Here is a 23,575-nt window from a genome sequence, read left to right on the forward strand (position 1 = left end):
GCAAGTCAAACATTGAAAAACCTTTACATCGATCATTTCGACTTGAACATTATGATTGTGAAAATAATTAAGATATCAAGTTATAAAAATAGTAAATAGTATAATAAATTATTTAAACTATTCATTTTGCTTTAAAAATAAGTGTTCGTAGATCCATAAGATCTGTATAATTTTTTGAATTTCAAATTCTATTGTAGGTATTGAAAATTGATTTTAGAGCAAGCATAAAGATTTCGATCACTAAAAGTACTTTTTGGATAAGTATTTAGATGAGGCTTTATTTTGTTTTCATAAAGCCTAAGCCTCACATAAACCTTTATCGTTTTTTTTTTTTTTTTTGTATACACCGGTAGTTTAATGACGTATAAAAAAATCATCAAAAATTATGTCATAATAGTTTAATGGCATAAGAAAAATCACCCCAAAATCTAGAAAGATGCATCCACACCTCTTGTGTGGACAAGAAGACTACAAATTGCGTCCACTCAAAAGATCCTAACTTATCAAGGGTCAAACAAAAAACGCAAAAAAAGCATATGACCTTTTCACAAAAATAAAAATAAATAAGGAAAACTATGCTACCTTCCACATGAGCACATGAAATAGATGCTTGATTTTTTGACATGTCGGTAAATGTAGCAATCATGCAAACTAATCCTTTAACGATTTATCTGAAAAAATATTTAAGCTTTAAATGATATCTGTGAAAAATATTTAGAAATTCAGTTTCCCATGGAACAACATATTATTTTCATAAAAAACAGATGAAACATGTACACATGTTGTTGTTGAATAGAGGAAATATCACCGACCCATGTTCATTGAGTTGTTGGTGTCAAAACAATTTTTGTTACCAACCCTCTCTCTTCTAACCCTTTTTATCTATGCGAATAGTTTAGGTTATCTATGCTACGCTACGAATATTTTAGGCTATCTATGCTACTCTATGAATATTTTAGGTTATCTATGCTACCCGAGGAAGATCTAGCCTAATTATAGTTTCTTAAAAAATCAAATGTGCCAATTAATTCTTCTAAAACTTTGTTAAGTCTTATCAATAACTTAAAAATAGATATTTCTTGAGATTCACTTGCTCCCCCCGTTGACTCTTTCTTGCTGAAAAAATGTGTCCAAGCAGATAGAAGATAATGAATTATTAAATAGGTCAGCTTTTTATGTTTTCATCTTCTCTCTTATCCAACCGTCCATTTTGAATGAAGGGTTAAAATTATCCCAATCACAATGTCATATCTTTATACTATTTTATTTTTAGTTTTTTTCTATAAAAAATATAAAAAAAATATTTTAAACTCGCAGTAGTAAAAAATAAATAAAAAATATATTTTTAATAAAATAAAATGACCAAAATATCTTTGAAAGTTTCAAAGGGTATTTTCATCATTATATTTTATTGAAAAATTCTTTTTAATATTTTTTTTATAGGTGCGTCCCAATGAGAAGATGGCACATACCAAATTTCATATTCATAGAATTTGTATAAAAAAAAAAAAAAAAAAAATACTTTGAAATCAAACGGTGAGTAGCTCTCTTGATCAAAATTGGACAGATAGATGGTAGGAGGAAGAGAAAACTTCTATGCTATAGGGGAAGTATAAAAACCTTTCTTTCATTTCTATAAGACCTAGGCTTTATGAAATTAAAATACACCTCCCCCCAAAGCGCTTTATGCCATGGAAATTGATTTTCACAACAATAAATGGCATAAAGCGAAGCCCTTTTCACAAAAATAAAAGGCATAAAGGCTAGCCCTTTTTACAAAAATAAAGGGCACAAAGGGCATACTTCCAATATAGCCACTTTAGATATGACTCCAAAATTAATTTTCAACACCGACCATGACTCTCAAAACTCAAAAAGTAGTACATCTATGAACACTTATTTTTAGAGAGAAATAGACGATCTAGATAATTTGTTACAATATACACCATTTTTATAGTTTGAAATCCTTTTTTTTTCACAACCTTAATGTTCAAAGCCAAGATTATTGATGTAAAGGTTTTGTAATACTTATGGGGTGCGGTTTGTATATAGCCGAGGCTCTAAACAATCAAATTAGAATACACCTTCAAATAATGTTGAGAAATATGGTTTAAATACAGGAACGTCTTGTGATAGCCTTAAATTATATTTTTATTTGTAGTTATAAAATTTAAAGCTTCAAAAATAGTGTAAATCGAACAAATCTATGAAAGCTTGAAAATCTTGAAATTTGACGGTCCCAAAATACGTTACAAGATGTACTATTTCCAAAACTTAAAATCCATTTTTTTCTTATATCCGTGCATCTCGATGTCGAGATGATCAATTTGATGATATTTGAGCATCAAAACAATTAATTTTTTGAGGTAGACTTTAATTTGATTGTTTAGAGCCTAAGCTCTAAATAAACTTTTCCCATGCTTAAATGTGCTTCACTTGTTTTGATAGAGCTCGAATTATCATAATAATTCCGGGTCATTGTCAAAGGAATATGGACAAGAGATAGGAGATAGATAAGGTTGCAAAGGAATATGGAGAGAGAGAAAGAGAGAGAGAGAGAGAGAGGAATATGGGGAAAGATAAGGTTGTAGAGAGATAGAAAATAAATGTGAGGAGATGTGGATCCAAGTCATGTGCAAATCCAAAAGTGGTGAGGCAGCTCGCAACGAATGGACCCACAAACTCCTCCTCAGCCAAGTAGAGATTGTCTCTCCCAATCTTAACACGTGGTTCCACACCCTGTAACTCCTCCTCCTCCTCCTCCTCCTCCAACCGTTTCTCTTCCATTCCTTCCTTATAACCACGTTGTCCACCCCCATGTCCCCATATGTCTCTCTCCTCCCTACTTTAAAACCCCACCCCTCTCTCTAAAACCTCTTTCTCTCTCTATAAAACCTCTCTGTCTCTCATCATTCACTGTGTCACAATGGAGGGTGCAACAAATTCCGGTCAGGAAACGGTGGACATGTTCGAGAAGCCGGTTTTCGACATGGGTTCTCTCAGAGAAAGTCTACCTCGCAAGTAAGAGAGAGAAAACTGACTTCCCTCTTTCTTTGTTAGTGATTAAGTCTGCCTCGCAAGTAAGAGAGAGAAAACTGACTTCCCTCTTTCTTTGTTAGTGATTAAGTCTGCCTCGCAAGTAAGAGAGAGAAAACTGACTTCCCTCTTTCTTTGTTAGTGATTTCTCTCTCCTCTCGTTAGAAACTGTGAATGAGAATGCAATTTTTTTTTGTTGGTTTTTGTTCTTGTTTTTGACATGGGTTTTTTCTGGCTGTGTAGGAGGGGTTTGTCCAAGTTCTTTTCTGGCAAGTCTCAATCTTTTGCGTCCATTGGAGATGTGGAGAGTGTGGATGATTTGAGCAAAGGCGACGACTGTGATTCTCCAAGTTCTAAGAGGAGGAAGAGGAACAAATACAACGTACACCACCATCACAACATTTTTCCTACACAACCCCTCAATCAAAGCCTAAATGGTTTTGTTGCAGAGCTTTACACAGTTTCTCTCCCTAGTTTTGCTCTCTCTTTCTAGTTTTGATGAGGAGCTCTACACATTGACCTCTATAAAGCATTGGGGTGTTACACTGAAGGAGTAAAAGGCCACGGGATTTTTTTTTTTTTTTTTTTGTGGAGAGTGCTCATGCCGTTTTGCAAATATTTGGTTCTTATTTGTAATTTTTTGGTGTTGTGAGATAAGGAAAACAAATATTTTTTTATTTTCTAAGACAATTTACTAGAGACTTGGATTGTCCAATTAATTGCACCATAAATGGCACAATTTTTCTGTTTTCGGGTTTACCAAAATATAGCAATTGGGGGCATAAAAAAGGGAAAGGTTTTCATGTCAATGGGAGATTATATTAGGGCTTCAGAGACAAAATGCTTGTCAAATGCTGTCGCTCATCTCCACCGTCCATTAACTTGGCCCGTGATTAAGTTTATTAAGGCTGATGAACGGTGGAGATCACAATATTTTTTCTTGAGTAGTTCAGTGATAGAAAGGAATTGAACATGAGACGTTGTACCACTAAGCACTTAAGGTCAAATCTGATTCTAGTCTTTGTTTGTATTTGTATTCGCAGTGGATCATGTGTTTTATTTGGGCTTTTTCTATTCACAAAGATACAGTTAATTTTAGACAAAAAGATAGATAAGACCATCTACTTATGAGATGTAAGACTAGGCGGTTTGGACTGTCATTTCTCTTGTCTAAATCTCTGAAAAAAGATTAAAAAAGAAGAGGCAAATGCTTCTGAAAAAAGATTAAAAAAAGAAGAGGCAAATGCTTGCAGAGCCCTGCCATCCTGACTACCTAAGCTAGAGCCCATTCCTTACACCATCACCTTATGATAGAAAAAGTTTAAAGTTGACACCTTAAAATGTCGGATAAAGATACATCTCTAAAATCTTTAGAAAAAATTGTCTTAATGTTAATTGAACATCTCGACATCAAAATGTATAGATACTAAGAAAAAAAGAGATTTCAAATCCTTAATGTTAATTGAACATCTCGACATCAAAATGTATAGATACTAAGAAAAAAAGAGATTTCAAATCCTAAATATAGTACATCTTGCAACACATTATGTGGAAGGTCCATTTTCACGAGCTTATAGATTTGCTTGATTTGAACTATTTTTAGAGTTTAAAATTTTATAAATAAAGATAAAATTAGATTTCATACCATCCTAAGAATTTTCGACACCAAAAATGTCACTGAAAGTTTGGGGTGCACCGCAATTTGATTATTTAAGGTTGAAACCTTATGCAAACCACACCCTTTTATAATTTGTACGATCTTGAAACTACCTTTACAATTGGCTTGGAGGAAATATTTGTCATTCCTACAAGCCCTTTTTAGCCCTTGCTTTGTTTATGAGCTAACCTTATACCATAGATTAGGTCACCCCAAAGATCCCGTAGAAAAGCGTATTTCAAAGTTCGAAAATCTTTCAGATCATCTCAACATTGAGATATTTCGATAGAAAGAAACATAACATATCTTGTAATAAATTATTTAAACCATCTATTTTCAAGAGTTTTAAATATTCATATATCTACTTAATCTATACCACTTTTAAAATTTTAAATTCGAGAATGAATTTTCAAACAATTTTATGAATTTCTGAAATCAAAAGTTAAATCTTTCAACAAGGTCAAATTTATCCCTCTTGGAAAGTCCTAATCCAAGGGGTATTTGAGGAAAACTGTTTTACTATTTGCAAACGTCTCACAAAAGGAAAATAAAGATTAAAAAGATACATCTTTTCTTTTGAACAAAATCACTTAAATTTCACTAATATGGGAAGTATCATAAAAAACAAATTTTAATGAGGTACACATCTACTTTCTCATCGGCAGACTATCCAATGTGTGAAATCTCCATTTAGGAAAGAACTTTTACACAAACCAAACAACCTCTAAACAAACTATTAAACTAGCACAGCTATCCCGAATTTCGAACCACATCGATCTCGAGTTCCAAGGGAACCTTTGTTCAATCTTGCACCATTCAACAATTTTCAAAGAGTCCCTTCCAACAATTATGACAGTTCCAAGTTGATTAGCCTATATAATCTTCAAGACTTGGAGGATAGCTCCAAGTTTTGCCTCATTTGCTGTTGTCGATCTACATGGTCCCAAATAAGTAATCAATAGTCAGTGCATTACCCATAGACTCTCTTATCAGTCCTCCAATACTGATAGGACTAGGGTTATCCTTGGAGGTTCCATCATAATTGAGTGGTCCCTCATGAAGGAGGCTTCCAAAGACATCCACCCTCCTTTTATGTATGCCCATCTTACATCCACCCTCCTTTTATGTATGCCCATCTTCACAACTTATTGCCTAATATATCAGATCTTTAAGATACCCAGGCACTCCTTTCTAATCAACACCCAGTTCACTATCAATTCCAAACTCCGGGTTTTAAGCCTTCTGTAGTATGTGTTGAATTGGTCTCAAAGGAGCTTCGTTGGAGTCTCTCGCGTCGATTCATCCAGTTCTTAATTAATACAATTAGGATACCCGCTTTTTCCTCAATTTATTTTCAATGCAATTTAAGTGCTGGCTGAGAGAGAGAGAAAGAGAAAGAGAGAGAGAGTGAGAGAGAGAGAGAGAGAGGGCTTTAATTTTCTACAATAATGTCGCTCTCTGTGATACCTCAAGCAGTCTTACTCGAACAATTCTCTAGAGTTTTTCCCCAAATATCCTCAATGCCAATGCATACACTGCTTTTCTTTTCACAGATGATCCTTGAGACACCAACTTCACCGCCTGTATGTCATTAGACCAGGGAAAAAAAAGAAAACAATTCATAAATTCCTTTATGCAAGGAGAGACTCACCATCATGGTTAGACTATGAAAATGAACAAAATACCACATGAAAGACTCACCAAACTGTCATGATCTGAATACCAAAAACTAAACATGCAGATGGGTGTGGTAAGGCTAAGGAATGTGCCATACTAAACTAGCAGAGTAACTATTTGGGAAATTTAATATAAACAATTACCATGGAAAGGCTCTGACCATTGGATACTAGTTCTCTAAGTTCATGTTCAATTTCAGCTTCAGATTTATTATCAGAAGCCAGACTGGATTGCCCTTGAATCAAGAGCGTAATCTCCCCTTTCAGTTGACGAGAAGAAAAGGCATCCTTTGCTTCCCCCAAAGTGCCCCTCCAAAACTAAAAAGAGGCATCTAGGTTAGTAAGAAGCATTCCGGAAGCAACTTCAAGGCATATACCAGATCAAACCATGTACAAAATTATAAATCATGAAGACAGATTTTACAAACGGAAGGATGGAGAGAGAGAAGCCAATATAAATATTCATGGTTTGTCATTGAGCCAACTTGAGCTCATTACATGACTCACCAAGTTGATATTTTGATTTTTTTGCCATTATTCTAAAAAAAGAAGAGCCTACATATTGATTTGGCCCTGGAATAACTACTAATCGTCAGAATGTGGTGTATGAGTGTCCATTTTATGGAGATAACTGTCAGGATTCAGTCAGGTAGGACGAGAATGATAACAAAAATATAATATTCGTCATTGGTTAGAAAAAATGGCATGCAATTGAAATGGGGTTGGGGCATTGGTTGCGAGGGGGGCAGATGCCTCAACATAACGTCCCACCCTCCATTCCCACCATGAACATATCAAACAAAAGAAAAGACTGGGATGCAATTATATTGAAGGTAATTTGAAGAACATGCAAAAATATTACTAAAAAAGATGGCCACATCTAAAATACGCAAATTTACCCTAAATAAAAGCACCAGGTGCTACAAGAATACATTTTTCAAAATTGTGACCAACATTAAGGGTTTTCAAGCACAATGTAGGGAAATTGATGCAGAGTGGAACTATACCTCTTCATGAACTTTTGTTAGTTCCCGAGCAACAACACAACTCCTGCACAATTAAATTCCGAACATTCATTACCATAATCTTTTTCACCATTAAGAACTCCTATCCATTATGGGCGCAACCAACATTACGATGAGAACAAAACATGGCAAAAATATATCATTGATTATCCAAACCAAATAATCAATAAGTCTATCACAACTCCAAATGCAATATGTTCATAATTCATTCAGGAGAGACTTGTTAAGGAGTGTAAAACCTAGTAACACTTGCTATAGAGCTTTCTATTGATTGACTAGCCAGGGATACCCAACATCAAAAACCTGCACCCTTTACTCTGAGCCTGAAGAGAAAGTGATAAGGATTTACTGAGATCTGCTTGCTCTTGCAGAAAATAGTTGGGATTATAATCCAAAGGCATTGCTTACACTGGAGAGTTGATACATGGCCCTTCAAATCCTTGACATACAAAATCCGGAAAAAGAGCCATAGAGATCACAGGGTCTATCATAGAACAGACAGCTGGATGTAAAACCTTTCCAGCAAATGCCACTACAGAACAGTCAGATAACCACAAAAAAGCTGGAGAGGGGAGAAGGGGAAGAAAGAGCTCAAAAGTTTGACTCACAACATCAACTATGGGAAAACAGCAATACCAATACCAATTCAAATATACCACACCAGAGTTCTGCAACCAGGGGCAAAGGCCTGTCTCACCGTTGAACCAAACAAATTACCCCTCCCAATGAGATCATAGCATGGAATATCTGGGGATTGAACGAGCCCATCTAGAAAAAAACCCGTTGAAAACTTAGCCCCAAAATTCAAACCTGACATGTGACATCATGGCAATCACAGAAAAGATACAGGAGGTCCCAAATTTTGCTGAGATTCGCAAGATCTGTGGTCATCTGTGGTTGATCCAGAACCAGAAGCATGGAGAAGGACTTACTTCACTAATCAAGAGACACGAGCTGACATACCTCCCCCCTCAATGGCACCATATGTACTTGGTCCAATCGCCAGACGGATCTATCCTCACCAAATTGGATGTTTCCTGGCCTTGCCATCCTGGAAAGGTTTGCGCCTATTCAAAGTCATGCTTGCGAGCATAATGAAGTACCAAATGTCTTTGCTTCACATGCCTGCAAACATTGTACATAAACTCGAAAACTTCAAAGAGAATTCCTATGGAACATGGAGCATCAGTTCGGCTTAGTTAAGTGGGACAATGAATGCCAACTAAAAATAAAAGGAGGTTTGGGCATTAGAAGACTGAAAAAACCCACTGTGGCGCTTCGCCACACACCAGGAGAACTGTTGTGAAACATTGATTGGACATAAAGGGATCAAACCCACAGGGTTGCTGCCAAAAGGACTGGGTAGAACGACGGGCTCAAACAGACAATTACCAATGCTAATAATCTTAGACCTCCAAATGCTCACCGAATTGGGGCCATATCAGCCCCATGTAAGGCTCAAGCTTTTAGTTGGTTGGTGGCCTTAAATAATGCTTTAACTATTGAGCATTGCATCGAGGAATGCAAATTCCTAGCAGCTGTTTATGTTCATAGAAGAGGAGGAATCAAACAGTTACCTTTTCCTAAACTGTGTACCATAGCAGTAAGAATATGGTTAGAGTTTCTTCAACTGTTCGGCATCACCTGGGCATGCCCAAAATCTTTTACCAAACTTCTACAATACTACCTGTTGCTGCCTACCCAAAAATGGACAGGTATTATGGCAGATCAGCGTCATACTGTTCAGCTGAACAATCTGGCTAGAAAGCAATGCCCAAACTTCAAGAGGCAAATTCTCAAGGACCCCTACCTGATTGCCCGAATTAGAGCCCTTATCACACTCAGGCACTCACTAGAAAAGGGTTCAAGGAATACTCAGCCTTGGTTATTTAATAGTCAGTGAAAAACATCATCCATTCCCAACCTCAGCAACTAACAAATCCTCACATTGGATATCCCCCTCATGAGGCACCACTAAACTGCGCCTTGACACTAGTTCAGAGGCAAACCCATGCCCAGCTGCTGTTAGATGACCTTTCCAGATCATCTATGGCAGACACAGCATCATATGCAGGACCAGCTAGACTTTGTGACTCCCCTGAAGCTGAAACACTAGACCTGCTGGTTGGAAAGAACTTGAGCACCAATCTATTTTTCGAAAGCAATTCAGCAAACATGACTTCTTCGAAAAACAAAAGATCTCCTTGCCCTTAGCAGGCACACTTGGAGGGAAGAAACTGTAGAGGCTGACTCAGCAAAAAGAAGTTGGGCGCCTACGATCTACGAATACATTTGGAAGCTTCTACTCCAAACCCATGACATCTCATCTTTGGGAAATTTTGTAATTCAATTACCTTTTCTCTTCAGTACTGTTTAGAAGCAAAGTTTTTGCAACACCTGTTATCCAGGGATCAAATACATATATTTGTAAAGTTTACACGATTAACGAAACAGTGCATTAGCCAAACAAAAAGAGAGAGCCACAGAGAGTATCTGCAAATAGAAGTGTTCAGAGATGATCAATTGATTCATTGGACCATTCATAATTATTCAAGGCATGTATCTTTTGCATTTTCCTGTTGTTCCTATAAAATACTATAGCTAAGTTAGAAAGAAAGAAATAAAAAGCTAAAATAAATAAAGGAAGGTAATTGGTGAGACAGGGGCCTCCGCTGACTTGTGGCACCTCCTCACTTGTCTATATTTCCGATGATTGAGAACCAAAAAATATCTGCCAATCCATCCTCTTGACTGCTGAGATCAAGATCAATGGATTTGGGGCCATAAAAATGCTCCCTCTTTAATGTCATCTCAACATGTGTTCTGGTGCAGAAATGGATTTGCAGGTGTTTAAAATAGATTTGGATCTTCGATCCATCAAAAAGATGTGGTTAGTTTTTGTTGTTGAATGAGGTGGGGCCTCATGCTAACACTAGGGAAATATTCGATAGTACTTCTTTATACGCATTTGAGTATGACAACTTTTCAAACCCTCTGAAGTCAACAATGAACGGTTGGGGGGTGCCATTCTCTCCTCAAAGTCTGTCAGAAATTTGAGCAGAAAAATGACAGTCCCCAACTGTCCATTGTTGACAATGGACACTTTGGGGAGCCGCTTATATCCAGGCAAGATATACTTAGGTACTGTAGTTAGTAAATGGACCCATTAAATAAGGAGATCAACAAATAAGTTCCATCTGGTGCAAAAACTTTCAAGAAGTTAGGTATAATCTTTATCATATATGTTTATAAGCACTAGATTCATTAGCCCTTTATGATGTTATCAACACACAAACATTGCTGATTACTGAAATAAGACAATCTACAAGACTAGAATAAATTTCACCCATAAACCTCACCTGGAGTCGGTAAATATAGATGCCATTTCTTCAAGGCATTGATGAAAGGAATGGGGAGGAACATAAAATATCTGTGTCGCAGTTTCATCTGCTGAAGCGATTAGCCTTTTTCTTCTTGAACCAGCATGCTTAGGTAAGAATCCAACTGTTGATATGAAGAATGGCTACCTTATGGAAATACTAACTAGTTGAGCAGTAGAATAATTCAAATGCAAATCTGTGTCATCAAAAGGAACATTTAATACAACTTCCAATGCATAATATATGTAAGAAGAGTGATTACCAAAAGTGAATTCGTTGGTGCTCAAACCAGAGGCAGAAAGGGCAGCTATTAGAGCAGAGGGGCCCGGAACAGGAAAAACAGCAATGTTTTTACTCGCACACATTTTTGCCTGCAAAAACGTGAAAGGCATATACACATTTTATGACTGGAGCAAGAACAGAAATAACAGGGAAATGAACGTGATTAAAAAGATGATATGCTTAGGGCCACTAATATAGAATAGAATGAAGGGCGGAAAACCCAAGTACTATTATAGGGCGCATGCATAAAAGAAGGACAACAGAAGCAAATACTAACCAGCTCAGCCCCAGGATCACTAATGCCTGGTGTCCCTGCATCACTAATTAATGCAATAACACCTCCTTGTTGCAGCCTCTGTAAGATGGTTGCTTCACGTTGGGACTCATTGAATTTGTGATAACTCAGCTATACACACAGAATAGTAAACCAGCCATCACAGAGACAACTAGTCAATCACTGGAGATCTCCACAAAACAATCCAACCAAAACATGTTGAGACGACTTACAAGATGAGTCCTAATATTGTAGTGCTGAAGCAACTTGCCTGAATGTCTCGTATCTTCTGCTAATATTACATCAGCTGTCTTTAAAACTCGCAATGCACTGAATCAACAAAACCAGGTCTAAATCAAATAGCAGATATAAGTGAGAAAACATAAAAATTACAGAGAAACTGGAAGGATAAGTATATTATATAAATAAACCAACACTATGGTATAATCATAGTCCATTGGGGTCATCACCGTTCAAAGGGATGGATGGGGATAGAGAGATTGGGATCCACCAAATGACATATTCATGTCGATAATCGGGCCCCACTCTCTCTCCCGTCATCATTCATCATTTCACTGGAAGATTACAACTCCAATAGATTACGGTTTTCCACAGTCCACTGGGTTATAGTATACTTACCCAAAAAGGACATGACATTCCACATGAGAAATTCCCCAACTTTACCCTTCTATTTTTTCTTTTTATTTTTCTTTTTTACAAACATGACTTTTTACCAAACTGCCAGTTTCCTACGAGAATATGCATTATCACCCACAATTTCTCCACCCTTTGATATTTAGCTCTTGAATTTCATTCACTTTCAAACTTGACAAAATTGCTTATTGTTTATTGTTATACACTCCTTGCTGTGGGGAAAATGTCATATGTGGGTATCATGAAATGGAAACAAACGATGTGATAGATATCCTTGTAACTTTGACCTGCAGTTGAATGTACTTATACAAACAGCGTCGATTAAAAACCAAACATTAAATAGGTCTTCAAATTGTACTTTTAGGATTTTTTTTGGAACCACAATTTAAAAAATTGGTATAGCAGAATGGGATGGGTTTCGTACATCTCCATGCTATAATGTTGAAGTGTTATGTCAGAGAAATTTACGTTTAACCAAAAATGGAAAAAAAATTGTAAAAAATTTAAAAGGCTATTAGTTATGTTATTCTGATAACTTGAAAAGAAGGGGAAAGAACTGGGAAATGAAGAAACTCATGGGGAAATAACTTCAATATAAATTACTTATTTTCACAACAAGGACATTTTTTCAAAATTACGGCTATCAATTCTATTATTATGAAAATCATTATTTTCAATTTTTGTTCAAGATAAATTACTTATTTTCACAACAAGGACATTTTTTCAAAATAACGGCTATCACGTCTGTTATTATGAAAATCACTATTTTCATTTTTTGAAATTATTCAATTATTTAAATAAAAACCCGATATCATCGCTGTAATTGTTAAAAAAAGGCCTTTTGGAATTGAGCATGGCAAAAGGCCTGACTTACAATAATAATGGAAGTTATAATGGAATATCAGCATTTAACCAAAAAAGGGTAAAAAGTAACCTCGAGATTTAATTTGGTAGGTGTTGGAAAAGAAAGAAGTCTCAAGATACTATATCAACTTGGTGAGAGATATGTATGAGCGAGTGTTTACTAGTACCCAGACAACTAGTGGAGAGACAAGTGAGTTTTTAGTGACAATATGCCAACATCAGGAGTCAGCGTTGAGCCCATACCTCTTTGTCTTAGTTATGGACGACTTAACTAAACACCTACAACATGAGGTACCATGGTGCATGCTGTTTGCAAACGCCAGTTTTGATTGATGAGACCTGAAGCGGCGTCAATACGAAGTTAGAACTTTAGAGGGATGCTCTAGAATCTAAAGGTTTTAAAATTAGCTGGACTAATAGTGAGTATATAGAATGCAAGTTTACAAATAATACAATAGAGACAAGGAAGTAGTTAAGATTGGCGGCCAAGACATACCAAAAAGCGCACACTTTGGATACCTTGGGTCGATATTCCAGAAAAATGGAGAGATTGAGAAAGATGTCGCACACAGAATTAGAGCTGGGTCGGCGAAGTGGAGATGTGCAACTAGAGTTTTATATGATTGTCGCATACCAATGAAGCTGAAGGGCAAGTTCTATAGGACAACTATGAGACCAACTTTGCTTTATGGGGTGGGATGTTTAGCAGTCAAGAAACAACATTACCCATAGGATAAGTGTAGATGGGATGAGGATGTTGAGATGGATGAGTGGCAAGACAAGAAGGGATTTCCACAAGGAATATCTGAACTTACTGACTGCTACAATCCGTTACAATATTAACTACTCGTATTAATATAGAGTCATTTCAATAAAACATTGCACAAAATAGGTGTACAAGATCAAAGGTATCAGGACCGCCATAAACTTCACGAATTATGCTGCGTGGGAAAGTTTATGCCCATCATATGAAGGCAACATGAGATTCACTTGTCACAAGTCACAATAATGTGAGACAAGTTTGTGTTTGATAATCTATTATGATATTAAGCTTAGCTCCTTTAACTCGACAGTTTCCATTGTCACAATAATCCCCCAATATACCATAACGTGTTGCTCACACTAATGAATAAAGCAAGCACGCCTTTGCTTACAGGAAATGATGAATTACAGAGATGAGTCTGGTAGTCATCCATGAGTGCATGAACTCTTCATGAAGCTAGAAGGTGAAACAGTCCTTAAACATGTCATGTACTCCATGTACTCATACTTTAGCTCAATAGCATGTGTTAATCATGATAACACAAGAGAGACAATGCATCCTTTCTTCCTGATTACAAACTAATTCTGTTCTTTTTTCCATAAAATATTTAAACCTAATACTTACCACATCCAGTCACTAGCATAATCTCTAATGAAGAAAGTGTAATCCATCAAATTGTTGGAATGCAACCACCCATCAGGTTCATCACGAAATAAAGGAACAATAGCTCACAACAATGTGGAAAAGCATATATTATATTGGAGCAAAGTAATAGATTGTTATTTAACATTGAGACAACACTAATCCATAGAGCTCAAATACATACCGCAAAGTTATGTCCTCAAGATTGCCAATTGGAGTTGCTACAAGATACAGACCAGATTCTAAAATACCCTGTAATTAATATTCAGCCGTATCAGCATCACCTTCATTGGCAACAAGAAAATACTTAGGTATTGGCAACAAGAAAATACTTAGGTAGAGCACTAATTGAAAGAAACATATCCATTCATGCACAAGCAATGAAAGGTTCTGATTAGTTCAAGCCCATAACTTTTAGAGAATTCGGCTTAATTGGCTAAAATTTGCTAGCACCTCATTTCACATTCATTTATAAGTCGTTTGGGGTCCAGAATTTGCAACACCTGGTTATGCATCAAATCCTGGGTATACAAATTCCAGTACTTGTAAAACATGGTTTAAGGATTAATGTCGTTTGGGTACCTTCTGGATTAACTTGGCATGTATAACACATCCCCTGTTTGGTTCATTTAAATGTAAAACCAGGTTCTGGCAATATAACATAATTATACTAAAATATAATAATACTAATATTAATGATGTTGACGATATTTTATAAATAATAATAGTAATAATATCAACAACAACAATAACAACAACAATAATGTTAATCATAAGACAGCTAATAATAATAAATTAATAATACTAATAATAATAATCATCATCATCATCATCACAATTACAACAATTATATAATAACATATCCTATTATATAATAATAAAATATCATTTTATTAGTATAAATTATATTATAGTATTACTATATTTTAATAATATGTATTAAAATATAATATCATTAAAATATAATAGTATTAATATTCACAATGTTGATGATATTTCGTAATAAATACTATAAAAATGATAATACATATAAATATTATAGCTAATAATATCATAATTATAATAATTATATAGTAATATAAATATAACTATGATTACAATATAATATTATTACATTAGTACTAATATTAATAATGTTGATGATATTTTATGACTAATATTTGAAATAACAATAACAATAATAATTGTAATAATAATAATAAATATTAAATATAACATATTATAACTATGAATATCATTATTATGAAGAGGGATAAAGAAAAAGGGAAGGAGGCACGTGCCCCAATGCAAAAGCTAGCTATCCCAAACCTTGCATTTGCACATTCCAATTTTCTTTTGGAATGAGCAAATGCTGGATATGAGTGGTTTTGAGGATGTGGATATCCAAGATATGATCTCGAAAACTACACTCAAACGACCTTAAGCCATCAAAACCTGGATGTACAAAACCTGAATGTGTATATCCTAAGGTTCAAAATGACCCATTAGAGGTAAGGAAGTTATTTGGTAGACTTCTTTCCAGGATCTAGGGGTCTTAGACCGGGTGAACCATTATTTCCCTTCTTGTTCACCATTATGGACGAACTCTTTTTCAAATCCATCTCAAGACTGTAAAGTCTAGGTATCCTCGAGGGCTTCAAAACCTCCATCAATGGCCCCAAAATTTCCCACCTCCTTTCTGCAGATGACATTTTTAATCTTTTGAAGCTACCCAATTGGATAACCTCTAGCTCTTCTTTAGAAGTTTTGATGGTTCCATGGGAATGAAGGTCAACATGTCTAAAACTATGATGTTAGGGATCAAGATAGGAGCCCATGACATCAGTGAACTTGACCACCACTTGGGTTGTCATATAAAAGCCTTCCCTCCCAACTACCTTGGACTTCCTCTCTGCATAGGAAAACCGAGAAAACACCTCTACAATATAGGAGTTGACAAATTCAATAGGAGGTTAGCCAGATGGAAAGGGCGTTCTTTGGGAAGCAGGATCGACCTCATAAAAGAGACCTTGGCCAATGTCCGAATTACAATATTCTGTATTCCTTCCCTGTAGCATCCAAGCTAGAGAAGCTAATGAGGAACTTCCTTTCGTCTGGGGCCTTAGAGGGCGACAAATTCCACCTGATTGCCTAGGACAAGGTTTGTGCTCCAAAAAATCAGTGGGTTGGGGATAGGGAGAATCAATGAAAATAATCTTGCCTTACTAGGACAATGGGGATGGAGGTTTACAACTAGTAAGGTAAACCTTTTGTAAGGAGGTCATTGAAGCTAAATATGGATTGGATGATGGTGGTGGGCTTACCAACTTCCCTGACGTGTAGCTTCAAGGGCGTGGACCAGTATTGCTAAGAGTAGAAGACTTTTTAAAAACATTAGATTCAAAATAGGCAACGGGTAGAGACTTAGATTTTAGAGAGATCGATGATTTGGGAACCAAACTTTGGGGCCCTCACTTTTCTCCATTGTCTCTAATGAGGAAGCCACAATTGCTGAGTATGTAGAGCAAAAGGAAAATTCTTTAGTGTGTGTGGACTTCCTTATTCAGGAGAGGCATCACAGACTCTCAAACTTCTTCCCTCTCCCTCTCCCTCAAGATCCTTCCATGTCTCTTCCTTTTACTCTTCCCTCCTCCCTCCACATGACTCTTGTCCTCTCTTTAACAAAATTTCATCTGCCCTTGTGCCACATAAGGTCCATGCTTTTGCGTGAATCCTAGCTCATGGTAAGATCCTTATTGCTGACTAACTTCAAAAGAGAGGTCTGCAGCTCCTCGATCATTGTTCCCTTTGCCACCAGGAAGAGGAGTCTTCTAATCACCTTTTTGCAGGTCACCTACACTCCGTGGTCTAGACTGCTTTGTCCTTTTGGTTTTCTTTGGGTAACCCCACTTCCCATATCACTACTTGTTTTTGGCCTTCTCTTCTCTCCCTTTTCCTAAAAATGGTAGGAGTCTTTGGGTTATGGGAGACTTTTCTCTGCTGAGGAGGGTTTGGAAGGAGAGAAATGCGTTTATCTTTCGCAGCTCTCCTACTCAAACTCAATCTCTATATGACTCCATCATAGTAGAACTTGTTTCTAAACCTAGAAGCTGCCTGTCTGTAGCAACCTAGGTATCTCTACTTTCCCTAATAATTGAGAAAGTTTGTTGTCCTTCCAGACATCGCCTAGGATTTGAGCAGTGTTTTGAGACTCGGCCTCGCCCTAGGAGCGAGGGGAGTTTTATCCGAGTAGGCTGTTAGATAATAAATATATATTATTATTATGTCAATTGTATGTCATAAATGCTTGAATGGCCTTTTGAACGGCATAAGTGCATGCTTTCAAAGTGACTAGGGTTCGATTCCCCTCGAGCAAGACTTCTTTTTTTCTTTTTCATAGGAGCAAAAAAAAAAAGGGATCGCGGGAATCAAACCCATGAACTTTTAAATGAAGCGTACAAAGGCAAACGACCCAACCAATATGACATCCAACATGTGGGAATTGAATGGCGCTTGTGGGAATTGAACCCATGAGCTCTCACAACGCAACATACAAAGGTTGGTGAGCCAACCAATACGGCATTCAATTGCTTATGCTAAAGTGAGACATGTTATAATATTTATTATGTTTTTTTTTTCGTTTTTGTATTTTTTTAAAATGAACACAACCCAGGCAAGTTACTCAGACTCGGCCATGAAACTCATCTTGGCCAAGATCCAAGTACCTTGGCCGAGTCGTGTTTCAAAACACTGGATTTGAGCAATATGGGTTCCCCCTCGTCTTAGTTCTCTCAAGCTGCATAGTGATGGTTGCTCACTAGGAAACCTTGGCCCCTTGGGTTTTGGTGGTATTCTTGCTAATAGCAAGAGGATCCATCCTTCGTTCTCAAACTCTAGCTTCGTGGATTCATATACTTCTGAAGTGGTGGCTCTGTTAGAGGGTCTTAAAAAGTCCATCCCTGTAGCCTCCAAACACAAGAGCCTCATAGTCAAATGAGATTACAGAAATACCATTGCTTGGGCATCCAAGGCGCTCAGACCCCTAGAGATTAGCTCACACTATTGATCACATTGACTTCCTGACAGGGCCATTCAAATGACTTTCAGACAAATCAAGAGAGACGACGACACAACTTCTGGCAGGCTAGCAAAGGAAGGTGCTTCAGGCATAGCAGTCTTACCACAAGGTATCTTGTGAATTCCCTCCTCTCTTTCCCTCAAAGGTTCCACTCCTCGCCTCATTCTAGCTTGACAGGAGAATGCCTTCGCTAACACCTCTCCAATCTCTCTTTCTTGCCCTTTACTTCCTTGCTCCCCTATCTAGACTCTAGACTCTCTTTCGAGCCATGTACCTATTCCTTTTATCCTATTTTTCCATTCACCCCTAGTTTACATCTCCTTTCTGACCTTCATAGTTTCCACCAGTGTTCTAAAACACGACTCGGCCAAGGTACTCGGACCATGGCCGAGGCGAGTCTCTGAGCCGAGTCTTAATAACTTGTCCGAGTCGTGTTCACCAAAATAAAAGACACAAACAAAACAAAAGACATAATAAATATTATAACCTGCCTCACTTTAGCATAAGTCATTGAATGCCGTATTGGATGGCTCATTAGCCTTCACATGTTGCTCTATAAGAGCTTGTGGGTTCAATTCCCAGGAGCACTATTTATTTTTTTAGCTCTTCTTTATAAAGAACAAAAAAGTAAAAAAATTGTCTAAAAGTCAATATTTTTAACCTGTATAACTATATAATAACATGTTGGATGTCATATTGGTTGGGCTTTCCACCTTTGTACGTTTCATTTAAGAGCCCATGGAGTTCGAAGCCCACGATTCTTTTTTTCTTTGTTTTTTTTTTTTTTTTTTTTTTTGTTCTTTTTTTTTTTGTTTTTTTTTTTTTAAGGCCCTAAATAAAAGAAAAAAAAAAAAGTCTTAGATGAATCAAATCCTAATCACCTCAAAAAGCACGTGTAAGCTAAGAAGGTCATTCAAGCACATACAATGGACATAATAATATATATTTATTATCGAAAATTCAGTACAACCTACTAGGATAGAACTTGCCTCGCCCTTATGGCGAGGCCGAGTAACTCAGCCGAGTCTTGAAACACTAGTTTCCACCATTCCCACTTCTGATTCACTCTCTATATTCCTCTATCCCTCAGTGTTTAGTGTCCCTCTCTTCTCATGGCTCTCCACTGGCTCTCACCTGTACTTTCTCCTCTCAAGCTTTATCCTCCTCTCTCTCCCTTTCATAACTCTCCATTCACTCGGTTGCTATTCGTTGTAGCCAAGCATAGTCATACACCATATCAATGAAATTTTGAATAAACAAGAACACAGAGAAATGTAATCAAACTGAAAATAGATATCCATAGGTAAAACAGTAACTCTGCTTTCAAAAAATGACTATCTGAGCATATAGGGAGAAATCAAAGATAAGGGTTAGTAGAAGTAAGAGAAAAAAACACAAAGAAAAGCAGAAATAATACGTGATGCTTGCCTCTTTAGGGGATTCATCGTCAGAGTTGAGCTTCAAAGTGGGCCGAGAATTAGTGAAAGGCCTAGAGGAGAAGCAACGGGGGAAGGCGAGAAAACAATTCCTGGTAGTGGGAGAAGAGGAGGAAAGAGAAACAAGGAGATTGGGAATCCTGAGAGTGCCCCATGAAATCACCACAGAGGTCAGCATGTGGCAGTTGGTCTAGAGAGAGAAGGAAGCAGGTAGTTTTATCCGAGAGAGGAAGAGGATTGCCCAAGTACATTTGGAGATGGTCAGAGAGGGTCGCCCAAATATAGTTGGGGATGTGCGAGAGAGAGGGAGAGAGAGAAAGTTGCTTGTTTTGGAGAAAGAGTGCGTATACTTTGCTCCCTAAGGAAAATACTTTGATTCTGCTCCCTCAGATGACCTATTTGAGGATTTATTTTCGATCTGAAAATTTGGTAACCACTAGATTATCATTTTCAAAACAAAAAGTGAAATTTTAATTTTTTAACAAGGTCTAACCGTTTTAAAATTGGGCGACTTTTATATATATTATTTTTCTCGATATATCGTGATGTATGAATATGAAAATAAAATAAAAAAAGATTTTTAGTACAAAAAATAATGCATATTGCAAACATTATCTACACCGTCTATTTTCAAGATTTTCATATGTTTATAGGTCTACTTGATTTTAACTATTTTTAGAGTTTGAAATTTTATAATTAGATATGAAAATGGATTTTAAGATAATCATAACAGCTTTACACCAAAAATACATGTTGTGATAAAATTTGGATATGCCCCATAATTGGATTGTTTAAAGTTGCAACATTATAGAAACCAATGGTTTAAAAAACGGATCGATGACCGGGATCGGGCATCCAAAAAACTGATCCGGATCGGGAATCGGGTGAATCGGTCAGAATAAAACTTAAAAAAAATCCGAAAAAATTATTAAAATTCATTATAAATATTGTTTTTTAGGAATTCAATAAAAAATGAGGGTACTCCATTAAGAATTTACATGTTTTTGAATGAATATGTGAATATTGTTATGTTCTTTCTCTGCATGAACTGCCATTCAGTATTTAATTTACATCACACAAAAGGATAAACATAGAATTATCATGGAATAAGTATATCAACATACATGGACTACAATAAAGCATAAAATTAGTAACATATGATCTAAAAATAAAATGATAGACGACGTTATTGTTCTTCTTGGTCATGTTGGTGCCATTGATCGAATTCGTTTAACAATTCATTGATTCGATCTAAAAACGAATCATCGATATTAGCAGGCGTATGACTATTCCCAAATCCCTGAGTGTTAGTGTTTTGTTGTGTTCCCAATCTAAAATCCCCAAAGCTTGTCCATCCTTCATGCTCACCTGCACTGTCATGCTTATCCTTACACTGTTGCTGTTGGGACTCGATATGTGAATAATATGGCTTGGATAGGGTGGCCTCAGAATCATCGTCTCTCTCATTTTTTCTTTGAATAATATGGATTAAAAAAAAAATAACAAATTTTCAAAAAAATCGATCATGGATTAAAAAAAAAAATCACAAATTTTCAAAAAATTCTATCAAGGATTACAAAAAAAAATTTGATCATGGATTAAAAAAAAAAAATCACAAATTTTCAAAAAATTCTATCATGGATTACAAAAAAAAATTCGATCATGGATTAAAAAAAAAAACATCACAAATTTTCAAAAAATTCAATCATGGATTACAAAAAATTCGATCATGGATTACAAAAAATTCGATCATGGATTACATAAAATTCGATCATGGATTACAAAAAAAAAAAAAAAAACATAAAAAAACATAAAATTCCATCGTGGATTACAAAAAAAGAAAAAAACAATTCGATCATGGATTACAAAAAATTCAATCATGGATTACAAAAAATTCTATCATGGGTTACAAAAAAAAAAAAAATTCGATCATGGATTACAAAAAAAAACAAAAAATTTGATCGTGGATTACAAAAAAAGAAAAAAACAATTCGATCATGGATTACAAAAAATTCAATCATGGATTACAAAAAACTCTATCATGGGTTACAAAAAAAACAAAAAACAAAAAACCAAAAATTCGATCATGGATTACAAAAAAAAAACAAACATTTCGATCATGGATTACAAAAAAAAAACAAACATTTCGATCATGGATTACAAAACATTCGATCATGGATTACAAAAAATTCTATCATGGGTTACAAAAAAAAAAAAAAAACAAAAAATTTGATCATAGATTACAAAAAATTCTATCATGGGTTACAAAAAAATAAAAAATTCGATCATGGATTACAAAAAAAAAAAAAAAACAACTCGATCATGATTAAAAAAAAATCGATCAAGTATTACAAAAAAATCTATCATGGATTACCAAAAAAAAAAAAAAAAAAAAAATCCGTACGGGACTTGCCGATTCACTGTATGGGACTCGCCGATTCCGTACAGTGAATCGGTGAGTCACTGTGCAGAATCGTCCGGTTCTCTCTAGAACCGAACGATTCCCGTTTTTTTCGCCGATTCGATCCGTCCATGGCGATTCCCTCCGGTTCGACTCGGCGTTTTTTTAAACACTGATAGAAACCATATATATATATATATATATATATATATATATAAATAATAATAATATCGTGGTAGTTATAATGAATAATAGCATAGGTGGAATCCCAACCATTAGATCTTCATCATGTGGTTCAAAATGCAAATTATTATATGAATTTTAATATTTTTTCTAGAAATTAGATCCTAATAAAATAAGACGCACAATTAAAAAATATATAAATATATTTTCTAAAATATAAAATGACTAAAATACCTCTAAACAATAGCAAAGGTAATTTGGTCATTTTAAATTATTGAAAATAATTTTTTTATATTTTTATATGATGCGCAATAGTGGTAGGTATGTACAACCAAAATTTTATTTTAATCAGATTTATAGAAAAAATTAAAATTCATATAATGATATGTATTATGAACCATTTGATGAAAATCTGATGGTTGCGATTCCACCTATATTAGTATTCATTATAGTAGCTCAGCTATTGTAATGTTTACTCATATACATATACATATATATAGAAAAAGTTTAAATAAAATTACAATGTATTAAAGATGCACCTCAAAAATCCATCGAAAAATGTTGTTTTAATCCTTAATTATGAATTTAAAGCCCCAAAAACACATTTATATAGATATTTGAAAAACTTAAAAATAGAAAATCTATATAGTATTACAAGATGTGCTTTTAGGACTTGAAACCCTCTTTTATTTCTTTTCTTTTTTTTATATCCACGCACGTTAAAGTCCAGATAATCAATTGGAGATACTCTAGCACCTCAACCACCTTTTCTACTAGGTTTTTTAAGGCATGCCTTAATTCCCATAATATAACATTGATTGTACCTTGTAGAAACTTTGTCTACATAAATATACATGGCTATTTTTTAATTTGATAAAAGAATATGATTTATTCCTAAATTTCCCTTTAAATTTTGCCCGTCAAAGTTAGAGAATCTAACATTTGACTACAATCTTTGTCTACTTCGAAGAATAGGGACCACAATTATATCTATGAGAATTTTTACATTGTTATTAAGTTGTTCATAAATATGACACACACACCTGTTAGGAGGTAGAGTTAATTGCAATGAAAAGCTTACAAAAGAACAACAGATAAGCTCAAAAAGACATTTTTAGTAGTAAATAAAGAAAGTATCGCTCTTGATGGAACACTGAGAGGCACAATGACAAACCAAGATTCGTATAACCAACACCGGATAGTTGAGAAAAAGCTTTGATGATAAAAATGACAGATTTACCACAC

The 23,575-nt window shown here is 35.5% G+C and overlaps 1 protein-coding gene and 1 long non-coding RNA gene across 18 annotated transcripts; one reads left to right on the plus strand and one right to left on the minus strand.

The window, feature by feature from the left end:
• Nucleotides 1-3,051: 3,051 nt before the first annotated feature.
• Nucleotides 3,052-3,393, plus strand: LOC105420251 (uncharacterized). The gene is made up of 2 exons (XR_016051654.1): nucleotides 3,052-3,139; nucleotides 3,280-3,393. It is a non-coding gene; the product is annotated as an uncharacterized LOC105420251 (long non-coding RNA).
• A 1,869-nt stretch (nucleotides 3,394-5,262) lies between these two features.
• On the minus strand, nucleotides 5,263-20,166 carry LOC18429277 (Tetrapyrrole (Corrin/Porphyrin) Methylase). Of its 17 annotated transcripts, none has more exons than XR_016051650.1 (10): nucleotides 19,739-20,126; nucleotides 14,438-14,505; nucleotides 13,092-13,187; nucleotides 11,564-11,660; nucleotides 11,334-11,462; nucleotides 11,064-11,145; nucleotides 10,754-10,970; nucleotides 7,377-7,419; nucleotides 6,531-6,687; nucleotides 5,263-6,274 (listed from the first exon to the last, which is right to left on the minus strand). XR_016051650.1 is itself a non-coding variant. In XM_088861276.1 (10 exons), the coding sequence occupies exons 1-10, from the start codon at nucleotides 19,922-19,924 to the stop codon at nucleotides 6,162-6,164; spliced, it is 1,143 nt and encodes a 380-aa protein (XP_088717402.1). In that variant the 5' UTR covers nucleotides 19,925-20,126; the 3' UTR covers nucleotides 5,263-6,161. The 17 variants fall into 17 exon arrangements, 8 of the variants coding, with proteins under 8 accessions (XP_088717402.1, XP_088717403.1, XP_088717404.1 ...); XR_016051649.1 differs by having other exon boundaries at nucleotides 6,514-6,687; XR_016051647.1 differs by having other exon boundaries at nucleotides 6,514-6,687; nucleotides 10,754-10,917; nucleotides 11,037-11,145.
• Between the last annotated feature and the right edge of the window lie 3,409 nt (nucleotides 20,167-23,575).

Source organism: Amborella trichopoda, chromosome 3 (genome assembly GCF_054954075.1).
Source record: "Amborella trichopoda isolate Santa Cruz 75 chromosome 3, AtrichopodaSantaCruz75HAP2 v2.0, whole genome shotgun sequence".
Taxonomy (NCBI): domain Eukaryota; kingdom Viridiplantae; phylum Streptophyta; class Magnoliopsida; order Amborellales; family Amborellaceae; genus Amborella; species Amborella trichopoda.